The sequence below is a fragment of the Notolepis coatsorum genome (assembly GCF_963971535.1).
Source record: "Notolepis coatsorum genome assembly, chromosome: 18".
Classification (NCBI taxonomy): domain Eukaryota; kingdom Metazoa; phylum Chordata; class Actinopteri; order Aulopiformes; family Paralepididae; genus Notolepis; species Notolepis coatsorum.
This window is the reverse complement of record NC_140182.1, coordinates 12918531-12943374: the sequence shown is the minus strand read 5'-3', so window position 1 is coordinate 12943374 and position 24844 is coordinate 12918531. Positions and strand designations below refer to the sequence as shown.

Sequence of the window (24844 nt, the reverse complement as noted above, 5' to 3'; positions counted from 1 at the left end):
AAGGAAAAACTAAAAAGAAAACGAGAAATCTCGTTTTTGGCACTCACCCGCTGGCTCAATTAATGATCACATCTATGAATGATAATGATAACTTCTGGGAGGATAATGATGATAACATATATGAATGATAATGATAACATCTAGGAGGATAATGTTAACATCTAGGAGGATAATGACTAAATGATGAAGGACATCTATCTTCTCTCATCATTAGCCTTTCTGCCCATCTGTGCTCCTCTCTGGCTCACTGAGCATCAGAGCTGCTTTATGTCCAGTTTATAGACTTATAGCTGCATTACTGCATAAGATAGAGCTGCATAAGATAGAGCTGCATAAAAAAGAGATGCATAAGATAGAGCTGCATAAGATAGAGCTGCATAAGATAGAGATGCATAAGATAGAGCTGCATGAGATAGAGATGCATAAGATAGAGCTGCATGAGATAGAGATGCATAAGATAGAGCTGCATGAGATAGAGCTGCATAAGATAGAGCTACATAAGATAGAGCTGCATAAGAGAGAGCTGCATAAGATAGAGCTGCATGAGATAGAGATGCATGAGATAGAGATGCATAAGATAGAGCTGCATGAGACAGAGCTGCATGAGATAGAGCTGCATGAGATAGAGATGCATAAGATAGAGCTGCATAAGATAGAGCTGCATGAGATAGAGCTGCATGAGATAGAGATGCATAAGATAGAGCTGCATGAGATAGAGATGCATAAGATAGAGCTGCATAAGATAGAGCTGCATGAGATAGAGCTGCATGAGATAGAGATGCATAAGATAGAGCTGCATGAGATAGAGATGCATAAGATAGAGCTGCATGAGATAGAGCTGCATGAGATAGAGATGCATGAGATAGAGGTGCATGAGATAGAGGTGCATAAGATAGAGCTGCATAAGATAGAGCTGCATAAGATAGAGATGCATAAAATAGAGCTGCATAAAATAGAGCTGCATAAGATAGAGATGCATAAGATAGAGCTGCATAAGATAGAGATTAGGGATGCTTGCCTGGGTAAATAAAGGTTAGTTAAATAAAGGGGGGGACATTTATTTTTATTTTATTTTTTAAACCGATACAAATCGGTTGAAAATCACTCGTTTTCGTGGAAAAAACGACCCATTCTATGATAATCGCCTTTTACTGGAATATTCCAGAACGTTGTCATTTGTCGGCCTATTTATGAATCGTTTTCAAATAAACGCTAGATGATCGATAGTATATGTGTGCGCACGCACGCTCGTGCCGCGCGCTGATAATCGCTGCTCTTATTTCCTGATGGCTTTTACAGTGAAACAGCAATATCACATATAGTGGAAACGCTTATATCTCCGTGAAAACTAGTCTGATTATCCTAAGACTGATAACATAGATTCCTTACCTGACATCAGATGGTATCCAAATGGTATATTCCAATTCCTGATCACCATTCGAAAAAATTGATAATTGTATTGATCCACCGTGTGTACAGTACATAATCGCCGCGGCTCAGCGGCTCCAGAATGAACTCTGGTAACTAGGCTTGGGCGGTATCCTTTTTTTCACACCGGCAAACCTTTATGTTATAACACCCCGGTGCACGGTATTTGACGGTATGACGTTCATTTTCATCAGCGGGGGGGGGGGGGTTTACGTGTAACCAAGTAAACAAATCATCGTCAGCTCTCAGAATGGTAGTCCCGCACCGGTAGAAGCCCGCACCGTTTTAGCGTTAGCATCTTAGCCTATAGCCATGGCAGACTATTTGATTCCTTAAGGGCTAGAAATTGCCTGGGTTTTGGTCATATGCTCCCGAAATGCTCCCGTTGTTTGGCTACTTCTATGTGCAGTGAAAACTACTCGAATACCTAGTCATTGATATGATTGATTTAGTTCAGGGTAATCTAAGATTAGCCGCAGAGCTAACGCTACTTAGCGTGAGCTAACGCTAATTAATCAAGCTCACAGAGAGATAAACAGCTGACAGCGGATAGTACAGGACGATACAAATACAATAAAAAGGCGGGTGGGGGCTGTTGTGTAAACCTTGTACTCTTTAGTTCACATATAATAAGGGACAGAGTATTTGCTTGCTCCACCAGCGCACCACTCCACAACAACACACATCAACTCTCGTCACAACGCTTTACGGTATTTTCACAGCACTTTACATTACCGTAAAACGTGAAGACCGTTGTGACCCACTCGCTCCACTAGACTGGTCTCGCCCTCTGCTGGCGCGTGTGTGCACTACACTCAGTGTGTGCACTACACTCAAAACTCAGTTTCACTGTAATAGAAGCTGAAGCGCATCTGTGATTTTGACGGTGACAACGGTATTGATTTTCAATACCGTCGGTATTTCGAAATACCCCGGTATATTGTAATACCGTCATACCGCCCAAGCCTACTGGTAACCCCGGCTGCATCAGTGAGACGTAAAATGTGGAGTCAGAAATCCTTTATCCCATTCACTTTCATTGAGTCCAATCCAAAAGGGTGATTTACCATCTGGGAGACGATAGGGGGCGCTTTTTTCACATCTGAGAGCCTGGGGTGACTGGAATATCCAACGGTAGGCTCGCTTGATGCAATATGATTTCAGATTGCTAATAAAAAAAAATACGAGAATTCTCTTGAGTGGGCATTCAACCAGCGGGGGGTAAACCCGAGAAATCTCGGGCGTGGCGCTCAAAGTGTTAAAAAAAAATATATATATACTAATACATTTTCTTTTTTTTACTGTATATATTTTTGGGGAAGCTTGGCTTCCATAAATATTTGCCACTGCGTTACACCCCTAATATTTACATATTCATATTTACATATTTCAGTTTTTATCGATTTTGTGTGTGTGCGCCTGCGTGCGCTTGCGTGCGTGTGTGCGCGTGCGCAGGAACATGCAGTGTTGAAGCAGCAGTCCAGTTACCTCACCCTTCTCTCTCTCTCTCTTTCTCTCTCTCTCTCTCTCTCTCTCTCTCTCTCTCTCTCTCTCTCTCTCTCTCTCTCTCTCTCTCTCACCCTTCCAACACAATCATTCGATTAGCTCTATGCAACCTTTTACAAGGGTAAACTATCTCCTACACAGACACACACACATGCACAGCTCTTGCATGCACACACACATGCACAGGGAACAAAATGCATTCTACCAGCCACATTAGCTGATGAGCTAAGCATCATTCTACCAGCCATCTTAGCTGATGAGCTAAGCACCATTCTACCAGCCACCTTAGCTGGTGAGACAACAAGTTAATGTTGTAACAGGCACCATTCCTTCTTCTTTGTATATCTTAGATGAGCCATAAATTAAGTTGGAAACGTACGTGGTTGTGTTATTCGGTTAGACATGTTGACGTCATTTGGATAGTGGCCTCCGATTGAAAAGAATGGTTTGTTTCCTCTTGGGCTAGCTCTGACCTTTTCCGATTATTTGTTTTCTAGGTTTGTTTGATTTGACCTTAGACCTCTAAACTAGCTGTCGAGAAGTCTCAGTGTCGACACAGGATGTGAGATCACGGGTCATGACCGCGTTGCCAGGGCGACAACGGAGTAAACATAGAGGACCACCTTGTCCCCTTCACTAGCCTCTCCAGTGGCCCCCTTTTTTCTTCTTCTCTCTTTTCTCCACTTTTAATGTACTCTCTTATTACTGACTCTCAGACCTATTAGGACTCTCTTATTATTACTGACTCTCAGACCTATAGGACTCTTATTATTACTGACTCTCAGACCTATAGGACTCTCTTATTATTACTGACTCTCAGACCTATAGGACTCTCTTATTATTACTGACTCTCAGACCTATAGGACTCTCTTATTATTACTGACTCTCAGACCTATAGGACTCTTATTATTACTGACTCTCAGACCTATAGGACTCTTATTATTACTGACTCTCAGACCTATAGGACTCTTATTATTACTGACTCTCAGACCTATAGGACTCTTATTATTACTGACTCTCAGACCTATAGGACTCTTATTATTACTGACTCTCAGACCTATAGGACTCTTATTATGACTGACTCTCAGACCTATAGGACTCTTATTATGACTGACTCTCAGACCTATAGGACTCTTATTATTACTGACTCTCAGACCTATAGGACTCTTATTATGACTGACTCTCAGACCTATAGGACTCTTATTATTACTGACTCTCAGACCTATAGGACTCTTATTATTACTGACTCTCAGACCTATAGGACTCTTATTATGACTGACTCTCAGACCTATAGGACTCTTATTATTACTGACTCTCAGACCTATAGGACTCTTATTATTACTGACTCTCAGACCTATAGGACTCTTATTATTACTGACTCTCAGACCTATAGGACTCTTATTATTACTGACTCTCAGACCTATAGGACTCTTATTATTACTGACTCTCAGACCTATAGGACTCTTATTATTACTGACTCTCAGACCTATAGGACTCTTATTATTACTGACTCTCAGACCTATAGGACTCTCTTATTATTACTGACTCTTAGACCTATAGGACTCTCTTATTATGACTGACTCTCAGACCTATAGGACTCTTATTATTACTGACTCTCAGACCTATAGGACTCTTATTATTACTGACTCTCAGACCTATAGGACTCTTATTATTACTGACTCTCAGACCTATAGGACTCTTATTATTACTGACTCTCAGACCTATAGGACTCTTATTATTACTGACTCTCAGACCTATAGGACTCTTATTATTACTGACTCTCAGACCTATAGGACTCTTATTATTACTGACTCTCAGACCTATAGGACTCTTATTATTACTGACTCTCAGACCTATAGGACTCTTATTATTACTGACTCTCAGACCTATAGGACTCTTATTATTACTGACTCTCTGTTACGACCCTGGCTCAAGGCCCGCAACCTATGTGCAAAACCGACACCAAAACCTGTGTATTAACTCAAAGTGCTACTATGTTAAGGAATTACTAGTGTAAGCTAAAAGGATAAGGACTGGAAGAACGTGACAATCTATCTGGTAACCCACACTCTTCTAAACACAGACCCTGCATGTGTGTGTCCCTGGCTGGTTTTAAACCTCCCAGCAGGTAACCAATCAGCACTAATTAACTAAGTGGCAGCCCTCACCTACATGCCCCGTGACACAGAGTGATCAGGCCTCTAGTACATAACACCTCCCCCACCAAACTGGTTGCCCAAGAGGCAACCACTACCCAACAACCCATAGACAAAACAAAAAAACAACTGTGACCCCTTAGTTGTCAGGGCCACTACCACAACAGCGATAACGGGTACCACAAACACCGGTACTATGATCGTGAGAGGGCGTCTGCTAGCACGTTGTCCCTCCCACGAATGTGGCGAATATCCAAGTTATACGCCTGGAGGAACAAACTCCATCGCATCAAACGATGGTTCGAGTTCACCATGCTGCGAAGAAAAACCAAAGGGTTATGGTCTGTATACACAACAAGGGGTAAACTGGAGGATCCAACGTAAACATCAAAATGGTTCAAGGCAAGAACCAAAGCGAGCGCCTCCTTCTCTATAGTAGAGTAGTGCAGTTGATGCCTGTCAAACTTTTTAGAAAAGTAGCACACTGGGTGCTCCACCTCTAATGCATCCTCTTGCAGGAGGACGGCTCCAGCACCGAGGTCACTAGCATCCACTGCCAACTTGAATGGCAGTTGAAAATCGGGAGCTGACAGAACGGGAGCGCTAATCAGAATACCCTTGATGCTCTCAAAAGACTGTTGACAAGTCTCAGTCTACACGAAAGGTACCTTAGGACTGAGCAGATTGGTCAAAGGGGCAACAACAGAAGCAAAGTTCCTACAGAAACTCCTATAGTACCCTGCCATACCTAGAAAGCGCTTTAACTCCCGCCTGGTGATGGGAGCAGGGAAGCCCACTATAGCCTCCACCTTAGCTGTAATGGGGCACACATGCCCACGTCCAACCACCTTACCCAGGTAGGTAACCGTGGCCTGTCCAAATTCACATTTCGCAAGGTTAACTGTCAAGTTAGCATCACCCAACCGCTTGAACACTTCCGCCAGATGCTCCACATGTTGTGACCAAGAGGAACTGTGGATAACCAGGTCATCCAGATATGCCTCACAGAACGCTACTCCGGCCAGGACCTTGTTCACTAGCCGCTGAAACGTCGCTGGGGCATTTCGCATGCCAAAGGCCATCACTGTATACTGGCAGAAACTCTCTGGTGTGACAAAAGCGGATATCTCACGTGCTCGCGGAGTAAGCGGAACCTGCCAGTATCCCTTCAGCAAATCCAATTTACTTACAAAGGCTGCTGAACCCACCCGATCGATACAGTCGTTCGACAGTCGTTCCATCCGAGGAAGAGGGTACGAGTCCGGCTTGGTTACTGCATTAACTTTACGGAAGTCAGTACAGAACCGATGAGTGCAGTCTGGCTTATCAACAAGCAGGCAGGGGGAGCTCCACGCACTAGAACTGGGCTCCGCAATGCCATGTCTCACCATATAGTCTACTTCCTTACTCAAGATCTGTCGTTTTTCCGGATTCACCCTGTAGGCATGTTGCTTAATTGGCCCTGCACTACCAACATCAATGTCGTGCTCGAGTACATTAGTACGACTAGGGACATCAGAAAACAAACGTGTATGCTGTCTAAGTAGGCGCACCACATCCGCACGCTCAGGAAGTGGCAAGTACGACAGGTGTGAGTCCAAGTCACCTAGTATCTGGGTGTTTGGCAACCTGCCCTGAGAAATCTCCTTCGACACAGAACAGTCGGCCACAATAGGAGATGCAGAAACTGTCAGAATAGCCACAGGCTTGACCCCTGACTGGTCAATCTGAGCCCTATCATTGTACGCCTTCAACATATTGACGTGACATAATCTACTCTTGCGCCTGCGGTCGGGAGTTTTAATAAAGTAGTCGACCTCACCAACTTTGCGCTCAATGGAGTATGGCCCACTGTATTTAGCCTGTAATGCAGACCCAAGAATAGGCGAGAGAACCAACACCTTGTCTCCCGGTGAGAACACCCTATGTCGGGCCCGCCTATCATACCACACCTTCATTTTTCCTTGGGCTACCTTTAGGTTCTCTTTCGCTAGTTCACAGGCTCTACGAAGCTTAAGCCTGAAGTCACACACATAGTCCAACAAATTAGTAGAGGAAGGAGTCTGGTCAGCCAACCACTTTTCCTTCAGCAGTTTCAAAGGACCCCTCACTGTGTGGCCGAACACCAGCTCAGCCGGGCTGAATCCAAGAGACTCCTGGGTTACCTCCCTAGCAGCAAACAGAAGCAAAGGAATTCCATCATCCCAGTCTTTGTCGAACTCCGTACAATATGCCCGCAGCATTGTTTTGATAGTCTGGTGAAATCTCTCCAGCGCCCCCTGGGACTCTGGATGATAGGCAGAGGAAGGGCAATGCTGGATAGACAACTGCTGGAGGACCTGAGCAAAGAGACGGGACATGAAGTTAGACCCTTGATCTGATTGAATGACCTTTGGTAGACCAAACGTCGAAAAAAACCTAACCAGAGCTTTGGATATAGCTGGGGCTGTGATCTTGCGTAAAGGAATGGCTTCAGGAAAACGGGTCGCTGCACACATAATAGTAAAAAGGTACTGGTTCCCTGTCTTAGTTCGAGGGAGGGGACCAACACAGTCAATGAGGATCCGCTCAAAAGGTTCCCCAACGGCAGGGATAGGCTGCAGAGGAGCCTGAGGGATCTTCTGGTTTGGTTTACCAACCACCTGACACACATGGCACGAGCGACAATATTGTGCCACATCTGACTTCAAACCAGGCCAACAAAAATGTCTCGGCACACGGTCATAAGTCTTCCTGACCCCCATGTGACCAGCAAGATCATGATCATGTGCTAGATGCAGTATATCAGGACGATACACGGCTGGAACAACAATCTGAAACACACTGCCCCAGTCATCCAGACTGGACAGGTTAGGTGGTGTCCACTTTCTCATGAGCACGTCATTGCTAACAAAGTATCCTTGAGACGTATCTACTATTGCACCCTCTAAAACCGCCTCTTCAAAGAGGGACGACAAGGAGACATCCTTGTTTTGCTCTAGTACCAACTGCTCATGAGACGGTATCACCTTACCAAAACCCTCATCAGGGCCACTTTTCAACTCAACAAAGAACGTGTCACTAAGTGTCATATCACCATCTAAGTTAACAACCTCATGGGTGTCACATTTGACCTTTGACATTGCGCGTGTTACCGCACACACAGGAAACACTCCTGGATGCTTCTGTGCGAGCTCATCAGGAACCTCAGAAACTACAGGGACGGGAATTACAACTGGAGTAGCCAGCACTTTGCCACCGGCCAAATCGTTCCCTAGAATGAAGGACACCCCCTTTATGGGAATGTGAGAACACACTCCTACGACAACATTGCCTGATACTAAGGGAGAGTTTAGCGAGACCTCATGCAAAGGAGTATTCACAAAGCCTCCTCCAAAGCCCTGAACAATGGCACCGGAATGCAATGAAGAATCTTCCGAAAATGGCAAAATCCCATCCAGAATGAGAGACTGGAAAGCTCCTGTATCTCTCCATATTGTAATAGCCTGTCTTGATCCTAATGCACCAACCAGTGAAACAAATCCATCCATCATAAATGTTGAGGAGCCCTCTAGCTCCCTGTCTGCACCTTTGATACTTCGCACCCCACCCTCTAATGTCGGCATAGGTGTCCTGTCCATGATTTCTACCAGAGCCACCGTTTTTACATTTTTCTGCTTAAGCACAGGGCATCCAGCAACGATATGACCAGGCTCCTTACAGTAAAAACAGATAACCCCCTCTGGGAATGCACTAGCAGAGCCACCTTGCCTAGGAGTCGAAGTAAACCGACCAGCAGACACGGGTGCCGGGAACCGGCTCCCCTGAGAAGGACGCCTACTACCCCTGGACTCCACACGGCCCTCCTCTACAAAGACAGATTTGTGTGTTAACACAAACTCATCAGCCAAGACAGCAGCGTCGGCTATCTTCGATACCTTATGCTCATTTAGATGTGTGGAAACGTTATCAGGAACACACCTTTTAAATTCCTCTAGGAGAACCAACTGTCTGAGCTGCTCCCTTGACTCTGCTTTTTGCGAGGTGCACCACCGGTCAAACAGGTTCTCCTTCTCTTTTCCAAATTCAACATAAGACTGCCCCTCCTGCCTACGATAACCTCTAAAACGCTGACGATAGGCCTCGGGGACCAACTCATAAGCCCTCAATATGGAAGCTTTAACAAGTTCATAATCAGCGCTTTGTTCAAGGGACAGAGCAGTGTAGGCTTCTTGTGCCCTACCAACCAAAACACATTGCAGCAGCAGTGTCCAGGCGGTATCAGGCCACTTCAATGTGGTTGCCACCCGTTCAAAAAGTGGAAAATATCTTTCCACGTCTTTCTCAAAAAACGGAGGCACCATCCTAATATTCCTGCCTACATCAAAACCGGAACGTGACTCTGGATGCAGAGCACCCGCCTGCAAGGCAGCATGCTTATACTCAAGCTCCTTCTGCGCACGCTCGTGCTCCAGCAACATTTGTCTCTCCTTAAAGTCATGCTCCTTAAGCTCACGCTCATGCTCACGCTCACGCTCACGCTCCTTAAGCTCACGCTCCTCTCTTCTCTCCTCACGCTCTTGGTGTAGCTGCCTCTCCTTAAACTCCAACTCTCTAACCCTCCATTCACCCTCTGCACCAGGTAAAAGCGGAGACGCGTCAGACGAAGGAGGCTGCTCCACCCTCTCCTCAAGCACCTGCCCTCTAATGAGCAACACCCTTAAAGCACTCAAGGCAGATGGCTTCAACCGTTTCTCACTGGGAGAAAGCTCCACCTTGTAGTGCACAGCAAGCTCCAGAAGCTGTTCTTTGGAAAACCTCTCCAACATGTCATGCGAAGGGAGATCAACAAAATCCCTAACGGAAGCCATCTTTCCTACACCAGCGCCACCACCCGTTAACTTTAGAGTCACCAAAAAGCTGCCAAAAGCACCCTAGTACACACACAATCCACCTAAAGAGCCACCAAAGAAACACCAAAGAACCACTGAAGAACGACTAAAGAACCACGACAAACCACTGAAGAACCATACAGAATGCCAAAGCCACTAATAATAATCATAAAGGGACGCTGTGGCAATGTGTGCTAGGGAGCGCACATTTCAAGGACTCAAAAAAAAAAACATAAAAAAAACCACACCCACCCCAAATAGACGTGTCATACACTCAGGGTGTTAGGTGCTACCAGGTATGCTCAACAAACACTCAAACAAACAAAATAAATCCAACAAACAATTCCAAACAGGTGCGCCTTCTAACCTGATGTGACCACATATGCTTCTACGTCTAAACTGCAGAGAAAAAAAAACTGGCCTACCACATGTCTACCCTAAGAAACACTAATTCAAGCCCTACCACACTACCTGTGTTTCCTGGCCGCCCTAACCTACCTACCCTTAAACGAATGCCCTGTAGACCTAACTTTCTTCAACCACACCTGCTACCAGTCAAAGATCATATACAATCATTTCATTGACCGCCCCAGGAGTACGTGGTGCACCGGACGCTAACCCACAACCAGAAAATAATGTCCCTATCTACATGTGGTGCCTACTAAACTATATATTTTAACAGCATAAGTAGTCACATCAAATTACAAACAAATACGGCATACTCACCTGTTTGATGAAATGGCTCAGCCCCCACGTTACACCAAATGTAACGAACACCACCCAAACCATAATACGATGACACCCCGTGCAACACAAAAAAAAAACACCAAACAAAGTTCTAGGGGTAAAAGATCCCGGACGAGCGCCCAATTGTTACGACCCTGGCTCAAGGCCCGCAACCTATGTGCAAAACCGACACCAAAACCTGTGTATTAACTCAAAGTGCTACTATGTTAAGGAATTACTAGTGTAAGCTAAAAGGATAAGGACTGGAAGAACGTGACAATCTATCTGGTAACCCACACTCTTCTAAACACAGACCCTGCATGTGTGTGTCCCTGGCTGGTTTTAAACCTCCCAGCAGGTAACCAATCAGCACTAATTAACTAAGTGGCAGCCCTCACCTACATGCCCCGTGACACAGAGTGATCAGGCCTCTAGTACATAACACTCTCAGACCTATAGGACTCTTATTATTACTGACTCTCAGACCTATAGGACTCTTATTATTACTGACTCTCAGACCTATAGGACTCTTATTATTACTGACTCTCAGACCTATAGGACTCTTATTATTACTGACTCTCAGACCTATAGGACTCTCTTATTATTACTGACTCTCAGACCTATAGGACTCTCTTATTATTACTGACTCTCAGACCTATAGGACTCTCTTATTATTACTGACTCTCAGACCTATAGGACTCTCTTATTATTACTGACTCTCAGACCTATAGGACTCTCTTATTATTACTGACTCTCAGACCTATAGGACTCTTATTATTACTGACTCTCAGACCTATAGGACTCTTATTATTACTGACTCTCAGACCTATAGGACTCTTATTATTACTGACTCTCAGACCTATAGGACTCTTATTATTACTGACTCTCAGACCTATAGGACTCTCTTATTATTACTGACTCTCAGACCTATAGTAGAGCCATATGAAATCCGTTTTATTATTTTCCAAATTCCATTTTATTTTTTCCCAAATTCCATTTTTTCCGTTTTAATATTTCAGAATTCTGTATTTTGCTTTTTATGCTCATTTTACCATCAGAAATAGTGTCTAATAAGTGGGAATGAATAAATGTCCACAATTGAATAAGATATAACAGTCCATTTAATGTTTTTAAGTGCTGCAACTCAGAAATACAGTTCAATTTTACACAATATTTTTCAATTAATATTGTGACAAAATAAAAATACATATTTCAAGTGTAAACAATAGATACAGCTAGCTACTACTGACATTATCACAATGACAATGTCAGTAACCTAGCTATATCTATTATATTGTGATGAAATATAGTAATGCATAATTTAGGCACCTTTAGTTTAGTTTATTTCGTTTATAAAGGACAGTGTATAATGACAATCGTTTGCATTAAACAAATGGATGGGTGCACTAGATTTAGCAAGAAGCTATCATTTCCATCTATAGTCCTATGTACTGTAACGTTTCATAGCTATTTAAGTTTATTTAGATTATAAAGGGCAGTGTATAATGACAATCGTTTGCATTAAACAAATTGATGGGTGCACCAGATTTAGCTAGAACTTCTAGAAGCTATCATTTCCATCTATAGTCCTATAACGTTACATAGCTATTTAAGTGTATTTAGTTTATAAAGGGCAGTGTATAATGACAATCGTTTGCATTAAACAAATGGATGGGTGCACTAGATTTAGCTAGAAGCTATCATGACCTAACGTTATAGCTATTTCACAATAGTGTCGCAAGTGTTTTTGCGGGTCCAGTCCACGGAACGTTGACAGAATTAGCAAAACACCTTATCACCGGAGGCATAAAAGTCATTAGGATACTGCTCTGCTCTGAATTTAGGGTTTAGTGTGGTATTTCGTAGCTTTTTGGATGCTGTTAATACCGGAGCAGCTACACGCTTGGACATTGCTGTGTTGTTGTGAAGCAGTGTGGAAGTGACGCGCGCGGTGTAACACGCTTTAGCGTCCCGGTCATGTTTGCTTTGCACCAAACGTTCCACCGTTATCCCGAAAACGGAATTACAGTCCAAATTATGGCAAATTCTGCAATATTCCACGTTTTACAGGTAATTCCATTTTTATTGCTCAATTCCGCGATTCCGTCCGCGATTCCGTGATCGCGGATTTCATATGGCTCTACCTATAGGACTCTCTTATTATTACTGACTCTCAGACCTATAGGACTCTCTTATTATTACTGACTCTCAGACCTATAGGACTCTCTTATTATTACTGACTCTCAGACCTATAGGACTCTTATTATTACTGACTCTCAGACCTATAGGACTCTCTTATTATTACTGACTCTCAGACCTATAGGACTCTTATTATTACTGACTCTCAGACCTATAGGACTCTCTTATTATTACTGACTCTCAGACCTATAGGACTCTTATTATTACTGACTCTCAGACCTATAGGACTCTTATTATTACTGACGCTCAGACCTATAGGACTCTTATTATTACTGACTCTCAGACCTATAGGACTCTTATTATTACTGACTCTCAGACCTATAGGACTCTTATTATTACTGACTCTCAGACCTATAGGACTCTCTTATTATTACTGACTCTCAGACCTATAGGACTCTTATTATTACTGACTCTCAGACCTATAGGACTCTTATTATTACTGACTCTCAGACCTATAGGACTCTTATTATTACTGACTCTCAGACCTATAGGACTCTTATTATTACTGACTCTCAGACCTATAGGACTCTTATTATTACTGACTCTCAGACCTATAGGACTCTTATTATTACTGACTCTCAGACCTATAGGACTCTTATTATTACTGACTCTCAGACCTATAGGACTCTTATTATTACTGACTCTCAGACCTATAGGACTCTTATTATTACTGACTCTCAGACCTATAGGACTCTCTTATTATTACTGACTCTCAGACCTATAGGACTCTTATTATTACTGACTCTCAGACCTATAGGACTCTTATTATTACTGACTCTCAGACCTATAGGACTCTCTTATTATTACTGACTCTCAGACCTATAGGACTCTTATTATTACTGACTCTCAGACCTATAGGACTCTTATTATTACTGACTCTCAGACCTATAGGACTCTTATTATTACTGACTCTCAGACCTATAGGACTCTCGTATTATTACTGACTCTCAGACCTATAGGACTCTCTTATTATTACTGACTCTCAGACCTATAGGACTCTTATTATTACTGACTCTCAGACCTATAGGACTCTTATTATTACTGACTCTCAGACCTATAGGACTCTTATTATTACTGACTCTCAGACCTATAGGACTCTTATTATTACTGACTCTTAGACCTATAGGACTCTTATTATTACTGACTCTCAGACCTATAGGACTCTTATTATTACTGACTCCCAGACCTATAGGACTCTTATTATTACTGACTCTCAGACCTATAGGACTCTTATTATTACTGACTCTCAGACCTATAGGACTCTCTTATTATTACTGACTCTCAGACCTATAGGACTCTTATTATTACTGACTCTCAGACCTATAGGACTCTTATTATTACTGACTCTTCTCCTACCACTGTTATGCCGACGATACTCAACTCTTCCTCTCCTTCCCTCCCTCAGATATCCACGTCTCTGAGCGGATCTCGGCCTGTCTGTCCGACATCTCCGCCTGGATGACGACCAACCACCTCAAACTGAACCTAAGCAAAACAGAATTGCTCCACCTGCCGGCCAAATCCTCCCCCCTGACCGACCTTTCCATCACAGTCGAGAATGCAGCTGTGACCGCGTCCCCGACCGCCAAGAACCTTGGTGTTGTCCTCGACGACCAGTTGAACTTCTCTGCTCACATCGCAGCGACAACCAGAACCTGCCGATTCCTCCTGAGCAACGTCAGAAGGATACGCCCCTTCCTGACAAAAGAAGCCACCCAACTCCTCGTCCAATCAACAGTCATCTCCCGCCTCGACTACTGCAACGCACTGCTCGCTGGCCTCCCGGCCACTGCCACTAAGCCTCTTCAACTCATTCAGAACGCAGCGGCCCGCCTGATCTCAAACCTACCGAAGTCGGCCCATGTCACCCCACTTCTTAGGGACCTGCACTGGCTCCCCATTGCTGCACGAATCCGCTTCAAGGCCCTTGACCTAGCATACCGTGCGGCAAAGGGAACTGCTCCCGCCTACCTCCGGTCAATGGTCTCTAACTACACACCCTCAAGACCCCTACGCTCTGCATCTTCTGGCCGCCTCAGACCTACTCCTATCCAAGCTCCGGGAGGGTCATCAAAGAGAAGTCGCCTATTCTCAGTCCTTGCCCCACAATGGTGGAATGAACTACCCACCCCAGTTAGGACAGCCGAAACACGTCCAATCTTTCGCCGTCGACTAAAGACTCACTTCTTCAACCATTATCTGAGTTAAAAAAAAAAAAAAAAAAATCTAACCCTAACTAACCATACTGTCATGCACTTGTCCTAATAAACTAACCTACACTGTAGCACTCAACACTTTGATGAACATTGTTACTCAGCTGATAGAGTTGTGCTCTTCCTGATGGCTTGTCGTACAGAACTTGTAAGTCGCTTTGGATAAAAGCGTCAGCTAAATGACTAAATGTAAATGTAAATGTAAATAGCACTGGCTCCCCATCAAATCCCGCATCACCTACAAAACCCTCCTGCTCACCTACAAATCCCTTCACGCCCTGGCACCTCAGTACCTCACTGACCTCCTCCACCCCTACACTCAGTCACGGTCCCTGCGATCCACGGACACTGGTCAGCTCTCCATCCCCCGAACCAGACTGCGGACGTTCGGGGACAGAGCTTTCAGTGTGGCAGCTCCCACCCTCTGGAACTCCCTCCCCGCAGAACTCCGCACCACCCCAACTCTGGACTCATTTAAAAAACTGCTCAAAACCCACCTCTTCAACCTGGCCTTCAACCACTAACTTTCTCACTTTATATGTATGTGTTGTGTCTGTCCACTATGTTTGTTGACTTGTTATCTCCCCCCCCCCCCCCCCCCCCTTATGTAAAGCGACCTTGGGTCCTCTGAAAGGCGCTATATAAAACGAAGTATTATTATTATTATTATTACTGACTCTCAGACCTATAGGACTCTTATTATTACTGACTCTCAGACCTATAGGACTCTTATTATTACTGACTCTCAGACCTATAGGACTCTTATTATTACTGACTCTCAGACCTATAGGACTCTTATTATTACTGACTCTCAGACCTATAGGACTCTTATTATTACTGACTCTCAGACCTATAGGACTCTCTTATTATTACTGACTCTCAGACCTATAGGACTCTTATTATGACTGACTCTCAGTCTCTCGGACCCATAGGAGGTCCTTCTCAGTGCCGTGTCCCCGGACCTTCTGGGAGGCTCTGCGTCTTCTGGGGACTCATTAAGAATAAATGAGTGTGTGTTTGTTGTGAGGCTTCCACATCTTTAATGGAGATTCCTGGAACAGCAGGGAGTTTCCTCAGAAGGTGTGCTTTCCTACCCACACACACACACACACACACACACACACACACACACACACACACATACACACACACACACACTAGGGCTGTCCCCGAAGCCTGTTTTTGGGCTTCGAAACTTCGTCAGGGTTTTTCAAACGGGCGTTCGAACCTTCGTTTTTAATAATAATACAGAAAATCCTACTAAATCCTCAATTTGAATAGTCATTAATCTGATTAAATGAGTCTTCTTTTTTTATTAAATCAACTTTCTTTAATGAATATAACTCATCGGTTTTAATACTATAATATTAGTGTAGCCTAATCTTTATCTGCAACTGTGAAGAAAACCCCCATTGGTTTAAACAGAATGAATAGACACATAAAAAGAAGAAAAAATTAGAAATTCAAATAAATTGTATTTAAAAATTCGAATGTTGATTTAGAATTCAAGTGCCAACGTAATGAACGAAGGTCAGAACGTTTGGGATCAGCCCTAACACACACACACACAGACATCACACACACACACACACACACACACACACACACACACACACACGCACACACAGACATCACACACACACACACACACAGACATCACACACACACACACACACACACACACACACACACACACACACACACACAGACATCACACACACACACACACACACACACTCACACACAGACATCACACACACAAACATACATTCAATACATACAGTACATGCAAACAAACACCACACACACACTCACACATGTGTACATGTATACACAGGCACAGCTGGCATCAGAGGCACGCCATACAGATAGACTGCACAAATATATGCAAACAAACATACTCACCCACAAATACACACACACACTCACAACTTTTCCTACATGTGTTGGTACACGTAGACGTGTTTGTTATGGTGTCTGTTGACATATCTTTTCCTACATGTGGTGGTAGATGTGTTTGTTATGGTGTCTGTTGACAGATCTTTTCCTACATGTGGTGGTAGATGTGTTTGTTATGGTATTGACAGATCTTTTCCTACATGTGGTGGTAGATGTGTTTGTTATGGTATTGACAGATCTTTTCCTACATGTGGTGGTAGACGTGTTTGTTATGGTATTGACAGATCTTTTCCTACATGTGGTGGTAGACGTGTTTGTTATGGTGTTGACAGATCTTTCAGGGTTCCCACGGTACCTGGAAAACATGGAAAACATGGAATTAACTTTTTCATTTTCCAGGTATGGAAAAGTCATGGAAACTGAGCAAAAGTGAACACTTACATGGAAATAGAAACAGTTGTCCTGGACAATTGTATTGGATGATGTGTAAAATAGTAATAAAATGAAACTATTGAGCACAAAATTAAGATTAGTTTATAAAAACCCTCTTGGCATCCTATGTGGTATATTGGATGTTGGAATTTGATGCAGGCAACTTGGTGATATGGACTTTAAAAGTATAGTTTCGGATTGGTGGACTTCAGGAATAATAACGTTACTCGCAATCTCAATAGAAGGGTCAAATACATGCATTTCCCAGCCAACACGGGAGCCTTGACATCTACAGTCTGTCTTGTTTTAGAAATGAAATTGTTTTATTAAAGTAGTTTTGACATGTGATATAGATAAAGATATTGTTTCATTGTGTATTGATTAACTTTCCTTTTGCGCTTCATTACTTTACAAAAGTTATACTGGCACATGGGTCTAATACAGCAATGGATTATGGGTAAATGCAACGTTAAAGCAGTGCCAATGTAAGACTGACTTTACATTAAACGAATGACAATAATATAGTATAAAGTAGGGTATTATTTGGACTAAAGAATGGTGTTGTCTCACCCTACTCGCATGTTGAGGGAGAGCACCATACATTATACACTGAGAAACCACGGCCGAGAGTGAGCTCTCCGGGAACAACCCCACTTTGCCCCACATTTTCTTGGCAACCCTCTTCCGGTCTGACTTCCTCTTCTAACGGTCTAATATACACTGCTCCCACCTGTTGTCACGGAGGGGAATTGCAGCCATTTTGTATAAATAAAAAAAAACTGGAAAAATACGGGAAGATATTTTAACGCGAGGATGGCAGGAGAGAAGGGTGAAATACGGGAGAATCCCTGGAAAACGGGAGGGTTGACAGGTATGACATGGAGTGCAATCTTGCCAACCAACATTCAGTTTGCTAACTAACTAGCTACTAGCTAGTGTTGGCTAGCTTGCATTGCTAGCTAACTACCAATACATTTTCACATTAGGCTGTGACATTACTTCTATACTAGTTGACATGAATAGTCTAGTCTTGATACATTTTGTAACATTCATTCTTATATCTACTTTTAGCTATTTTGTGATTTTTCGTTTTTTTTCTTAAAAAATATTATACTACTAAATAAGAACATTTGGGGTGAGACATTTTTGAAAAATCATTGATCATGCCTAGACTGATTCTATACATCTATACTGTTAAGCTAAGCTTACTAGTGGGGTTGCTGTACTGAGGAACCACAGGGGAACCAGCCTTAGGGCTTGGGTCCACCAGGGACGTTTTATGAGTTGTCAGCTCCTTTCTGTCATTCATTTCTATGCTGGAGAAGCGACAGGCATGCTCCTCTTCCCAGCGACGTGCCTCACGTTTTATGAGCTCTGGGCGGCAGCGTTTTTGGTCGGAGCGCTCCCAGCTCATAAAGTTGAAACTAGTTCAACTTTTGGGAAAGGAGCGCGCTCATCAATGTAACTCATCGAGGAAGGGGCGGAGCCACGGCTGGCGCGAGCCTCAGAAAAACGCTCTGAGCTTTTTTTTTTTTCTTCTTTTTTCAAAGCGGTCTGCCTTGAAAAAAAGGTTTTTAGTGGACACAGCCTTATGTTTTCCCTTTTAGGTTCATTAGTTTGATTTACAAAAGAAGAGTAGGCATACTACCCCTTCTACGTAAGACTCATAATCTAATAAGACTAATAAATAAAGGAAAGAGGGAGGAGGAAGAGAAGAGGGGCAAAGATGAAAGAGGAGGAGGAGAAGAAGAGGAGGAGAAGAGAGTAGAGGATGACAGAGGAAAAGGGAGAAGAGTGGAGAGGAGTTGAGAAGAGTAGGAAGAGAAGACAGGAGCAGACACAAGAGGGGAGGTGTGGAGAGAAGCGGACAGGATGAGATAGGAGAGGAGTGGAAGAGAGAACATATATCAATCCCAGTGCTCATGTGTTTCAAAGTTCCAGTTCAATAAATAGTTTTTCATCTACAGCTTGTTGCATTATTTCATGCATTGATATTATCAATAAGACATAATCTCTAAGCATTTACAATGTAGACTTGACTGGCACATCTTTTAAATCAAGTGAGTAGTCAGGTGTCCTAGGGGGTTGTGTGTGTGAGGGGAGGGGGGCACGGATCGGGGCGGAAAGCTTCAGGGGCCTATAGATCATCACTTAATATGGTACCTGGAAAATCAGGAGGTAGCATAGAAAAAAATGTCAAGGCAAGCGTCTTTTCCTACATGTGGTGGTACACGTAGACATGTTTGTTATGTTGTTGACAGATATTTTCCTACATGTGGTGGTAGATGTGTTTGTTATGGTATTGACAGATATTTGGGGGTGGGGGAACTGTACATTGGAATATCGACGAAACCTTACTTGGTCCCAAGAAGAGGGTCTCGTTGATTATTGGGTTAGGACATTTACTTTACATTGGAGGGGGTTGGGTTAGGACATTTACAGGGGCCAGTTTCTAATTGCAGTCTCCCGTAGGTGCTCTTTGAGAGTCGTTTTGAAAGTGGGTAGTGATTCACATTCCTTTACAGCTTTGGGTAGGGCGTTCCACATTGATAATTGCGAAACGTGTTTAGTCCCTTGTTTGAGGCGAATCTGGGTTTAACATGATTTGTGGAGCTCCCTCTGGTGTTGTGGTTGTGGTATTCACTGACCTTTTGGGAAGTATTTTGACATGTACATGGGTACCTTAGTGGGGTAGTACTAGTGTATCTTGTAGACCAGGCCCATTGCAAGTTGCTGTACTCTGTCGTCTACTCTAAGCCATCCTAGGTCGTCAAAGTGGGCAGGGGTGAGGTGGGTTCTAGGTCACCAGGTGACAAGTACAGTAGAAACACCAGGTGAAAAATACAGTATAAACACCAGGTGACAAGTACAGTAGACTATATATGAGTTTTTAATGCACTGTATTCTGTGGCTGTTGATGTTTAAACACTGGAGTAGACGGGTTAAAGTTCCAAATGTTTTCCATCTTTAGATCAAAGTCTTCAAGAATGAATGAATGATCCCATGGGGATAGGGTAAAAAAGATTATGGATTGGGGGTTTAAAGTAAAACTTGTTTCCTGGTTACAACCACACTACTACAAGCCCCGCCTCGAGCGAACGCTGCGTAGCTGAGAGGATGGCGGTACGAACGCTGTGTAGCTGAGAGGATGGCGTTACGAACGCTACGTAGCTGAGAGGATGGCGGTACGAACGCTACGTAGCTGAGAGGATGGCGTTACGAATGCTGCGTAGCTGAGAGGATGGCGTTACGAAGCCAAATAGTAGAAACAACAGACATAATTCACTATTGGAATTATATACTCTGATCACCTGACTGTTTGGTCTTCACTGGACACCTGCAGGGTGGAACCTCACTCCCCAGGACTATAAATCACAGTGGAACCTCACTCCCCAGGACTATAAATCACAGTGGAACCTTCACTCCCAGGGCTATAAATCACAGTGGAACCTCACTCCCAGGACTTTAAATCACAGTGGAACCTCACTCCCCAGGACTATAAATCACAGTGGAACCTTCACTCCCAGGACTTTAAATCACAGTGGAACCTCACTCCCCAGGACTATAAATCACCGTGGAACCTCACTCCCCAGGACTATAAATCACAGTGGAACCTCACTCCCCAGGACTATAAATCACAGTGGAACCTTCACTCCCAGGACTTTAAATCACAGTGGAACCTTCACTCCCAGGACTTAAAATCACAGTGGAACCTCACTCCCCACTGCCAGGACTAAATCACAGTGGAACCTCACTCCCCAGGACTATAAATCACAGTGGAACCTCACTCCCTACTGCCAGGACTATAAATCACAGTGGAACCTTCACTCCCCAGGGCTATAAAAAAAACAGTGGAACCTCACTATAAATCACAGTGGAACCTCACTCTATAAATCACAGTGGAACCTCACTCTATAAATCACAGTGGAACCTCACTATAAATCACAGTGGAACCTTGATCCCCAGGTAAATAGATGTGAAGCACATTTCTCGTCAGCCACCCCTATAGGGATAGAGTGGCTAACACCAAGTGTGTGAGTTCGGCGGTTATATGGATGGGCTAAAAATATGGATGATTAAAATCACTATCAAATTCTCCCAATATGGTTTAGGCCTCGACACAAAGTATATAGTATACTGTATATGAGGTTGTGAACTCCAGGTCACCAGTGAACTGTAGAACTCAGCGTGTTCCGTCTGTATAACTTGGCGTGTTCCGTCTGTCCCCACCATGCGTCTGCGTTGCTCTTGTATGATGATGGATGATGTCAGATGAACAGGACGGTAGACTTGAGGAGGGTCATGTGAGATGGAACAGGACGGTAGACTGGAGGAGGGTCATGTGAGATAGAACAGGACGGTGGACTGGAGGAGGGTCATGTGAGATGGAACAGGACGGTGGACTGGAGGAGGGTCATGTGAGATGGAACAGGACGGTAGACTTGAGACTGAGGGTCATGTGAGATGGAACAGGACGGTGGACTGGAGGAGGGTCATGTGAGATGGAACAGGACGGTAGACTGGAGGAGGGTCATGTGAGATGGAACAGGACGGTAGACTTGAGGAGGGTCATGTGAGATGGAACAGGACGGTGGACTGGAGGAGGGTCATGTGAGATAGAACAGGACGGTGGACTGGAGGAGGGTCATGTGAGATGGAACAGGACGGTGGACTGGAGGAGGGTCATGTGAGATGGAACAGGACGGTGGACTGGAGGAGGGTCATGTGAGATGGAACAGGACGGTGGACTGGAGGAGGGTCATGTGAGATGGAACAGGACGGTAGACTTGAGACTGAGGGTCATGTGAGATGGAACAGGACGGTAGACTGGAGGAGGGTCATGTGAGATGGAACAGGACGTTAGACTTGAGCAGTGCGGTTGTGGGGCCCTTTGAACTCCCTATGTCACCTCCCCTCTCCCTCTGAACTCCCTATGTCACCTCCCCTCTCCCTCTGAACTCCCTATGTCACTTCCCCTCTCCCTCTGAACTCCCTATGTCACCTCCCCTCTCCCTTTGAACTCCCTGTCACCTCCCCTCTCCCTCTGAACTCCCTATGTCACTTCCCCTCTCCCTCTAAACTCCCTATGTCACTTCCCCTCTCCCTCTGAACTCCCTATGTCACTTCCCCTCTCCCTCTGAACTCCCTATGTCACTTCCCCTCTCCCTCTGAACTCCCTATGTCACTTCCCCTCTCCCTCTGAACTCCCTATGTCACTTCCCCTCTCCCTCTGAACTCCCTATGTCACTTCCCCTCTCCCTTTGAACTCCCTATGTCACTTCCCCTCTCCCTCTGAACTCCCTATGTCACTTCCCCTCTCCCTCTGAACTCCCTATGTCACTTCCCCTCTCCCTCTGAACTCCCTATGTCACTTCCCCTCTCCCTTGGGGCATACAGGAAGTTGCAACAGATGTGTTACGCTATCTGACACTTTCACAACACCGCCGGCCTGTTGGTTCCTCGACCCCCTACTACTGGAATTAACATGCAGCTCCTTTGATGTACAAACAGCAGAGACATGTTTCTTTCCGTCTCTCTCTCTCTCTCTCTCTCTCTCTCTCTCTCTCTCTCTCTCTCTCTCTCTCTCTCTCTCTCTCTCTCTCTCTCTCTCTCTCTCTATATATATATCTGTCCGTCTCTCTCTCTCTCTCTCTCTCTCTTTGTGCCTTTCTCTCTGTGCCTCTTTCTCTCTGTCTCTCTCTCTCTCTTTGTGCCTCTCTCTCTCTCTCTCTCTCTCTCTCTCTCTCTCTCTCTCTCTCTCTCTCTCTGTGCCTCTATATCTGTCTGTCTCTCTCTGTGATTCTCTCTCTCTTTGTGCCTCTTTCTCTCTCTGTCTCTCTCTCTCTGTGCCTCTCTCTGTGCCTCTATCTCTCTCTCTCTCTCTCTCTCTCTCTCTCTCTCGGTCTCTCTATCTGTGCTTTTCTCTCTTTGTGCCTCTTTCTCTCGCTGTCTCTCTCTGTATCTCTTGTGCCTCTCTCTCTGTGCCCCTCTTTATCTCTCTGTCTCTCTCTCTCTCTCTCTCTGTGCCCCTCTATCTCTATGTGTGTGTGTGTCTGTCTCTCTCTCCTCTCTCTCTCTGTGTCTGTCTCTCTCTCGTGTGTGTGTGTGTGTGTGTGTGTGTGTGTGTGTGTGTGTGTGTGTGTGTGTGTGTGTGTGTGTGTGTGTGTGTGTGTGTGTGTGTGTGTGTGTGTGTGTGTGTGTGTGTGTGTGTGTGTGTGTGTGTGTGTGTGTGTGTGTGTGTGTGTGTGTGTGTGCGCGTGTCTCTCTTACCTTCTCTTTCTGTGTGTCACACACATGCACAAATAGCTGGTGGCAATAAATGCTATAATAATCAATATACATTACAGAACATTGATAGAAAGTGTGCTCCCCTGTAGTCTTCTAATGATCCTATTTAAACGTTGAAGCATGTCTGAGATGAGTGACTCACAGATGAGTCTCATTGTTCTGGTATGAACCCATATCAACGTGTGGCTCTTTGTTATGTAACGGACATGGTTTTTGCCTTGTGGACGCAAGATAGTGTTGCCCTCTAGTGGTGCGCTGTGTATATTACATCTGTTCTTTTGTGCATGTTTTTGTTTTGATCTGGAAGCGTCCGTTGATCATATCACGACTTCCTCCTCCCCTCCCGCTCTGACAGATCTGCACTAATAATGTTAGACGGTGTTCATGTTTGTTTGTATTATAATTGTGTAAATGTCAATAATCGAGTCATCTCCGAGAACAATGCAGATGGGACCATTATCATGCATATTTTTTTTTCTTTTTACATGAAACGTGAAAATACATCCAGATCATCTGCCATTCAAATCTATGTCCCTGGAATACAGTACAGTGTACACTGTACACGCATAGACGCGCTTCTCCATGGAAAGTTGAGAGAGGGGAGGGAGATGGGAAGAGAGAGAGAGGGGGGAGAGAGAGAGAGGAGAGAGAGAGGGAGGGAGAGAGAGAGAGGGATGCAGCGCGTAGCCGACATTTAAAAAGGAATTCTGATTCGTATAGAATACACTTTCTTCAAAACAGACTTCAAACTAAGGCAGAGATGGCGACTATGTTTAGACAGCCAGTCTTTCCTCATCTCCAGGGTGAGTTTTTACAAGTGTTTTATTATCAGCCACGTGTAGGTTGTTGTTCTGTACTCGTGTTCTGCATTTATGTGCATGTCGATTTTTAAAAACCTTTTTATTAGATTACATGCTTAACTTTTTTTTATATATATTTTTATATATATATATATTAGTTGAATATTACATTTCAAATTATGCGGTTATTGTAGTATTTCTAGAGCATTGATTGGACCAACGTGTTTTGTTTATTTGTTTACCCGTATTATAGTTTATGCGCCTCCTTCTGTTTGCTTTTATTGTTTTGATCTCATAATGTCTTTAAAACAAAGATATCTTGACAG

At 44.0% G+C, this 24844-nt stretch overlaps 2 protein-coding genes across 3 annotated transcripts in view; both read left to right on the top strand.

Annotated features, from left to right (window-relative positions):
* LOC311245231 (uncharacterized protein) overlaps positions 1 to 24844 on the top strand; it is a 459760-nt gene that overhangs the window by 280415 nt on the left and 154501 nt on the right. The gene's annotated exons all lie outside the window — the stretch shown is intronic.
* Positions 1 to 24844, top strand: part of fam107b (family with sequence similarity 107 member B) — a 77092-nt gene that overhangs the window by 26586 nt on the left and 25662 nt on the right. The window contains exon 1 of one of the 2 annotated variants that reach the window (XM_084334281.1): positions 24382 to 24521. The exons of the other annotated variant lie outside the window; for it this stretch is intronic. Coding sequence (XP_084190407.1) covers positions 24479 to 24521 — 43 coding nt within the window. The 5' untranslated portion in view covers positions 24382 to 24478. Of the gene's footprint in view, positions 1 to 24381; positions 24522 to 24844 lie in introns of those variants that run through there. 2 annotated transcript variants of the gene reach the window in all.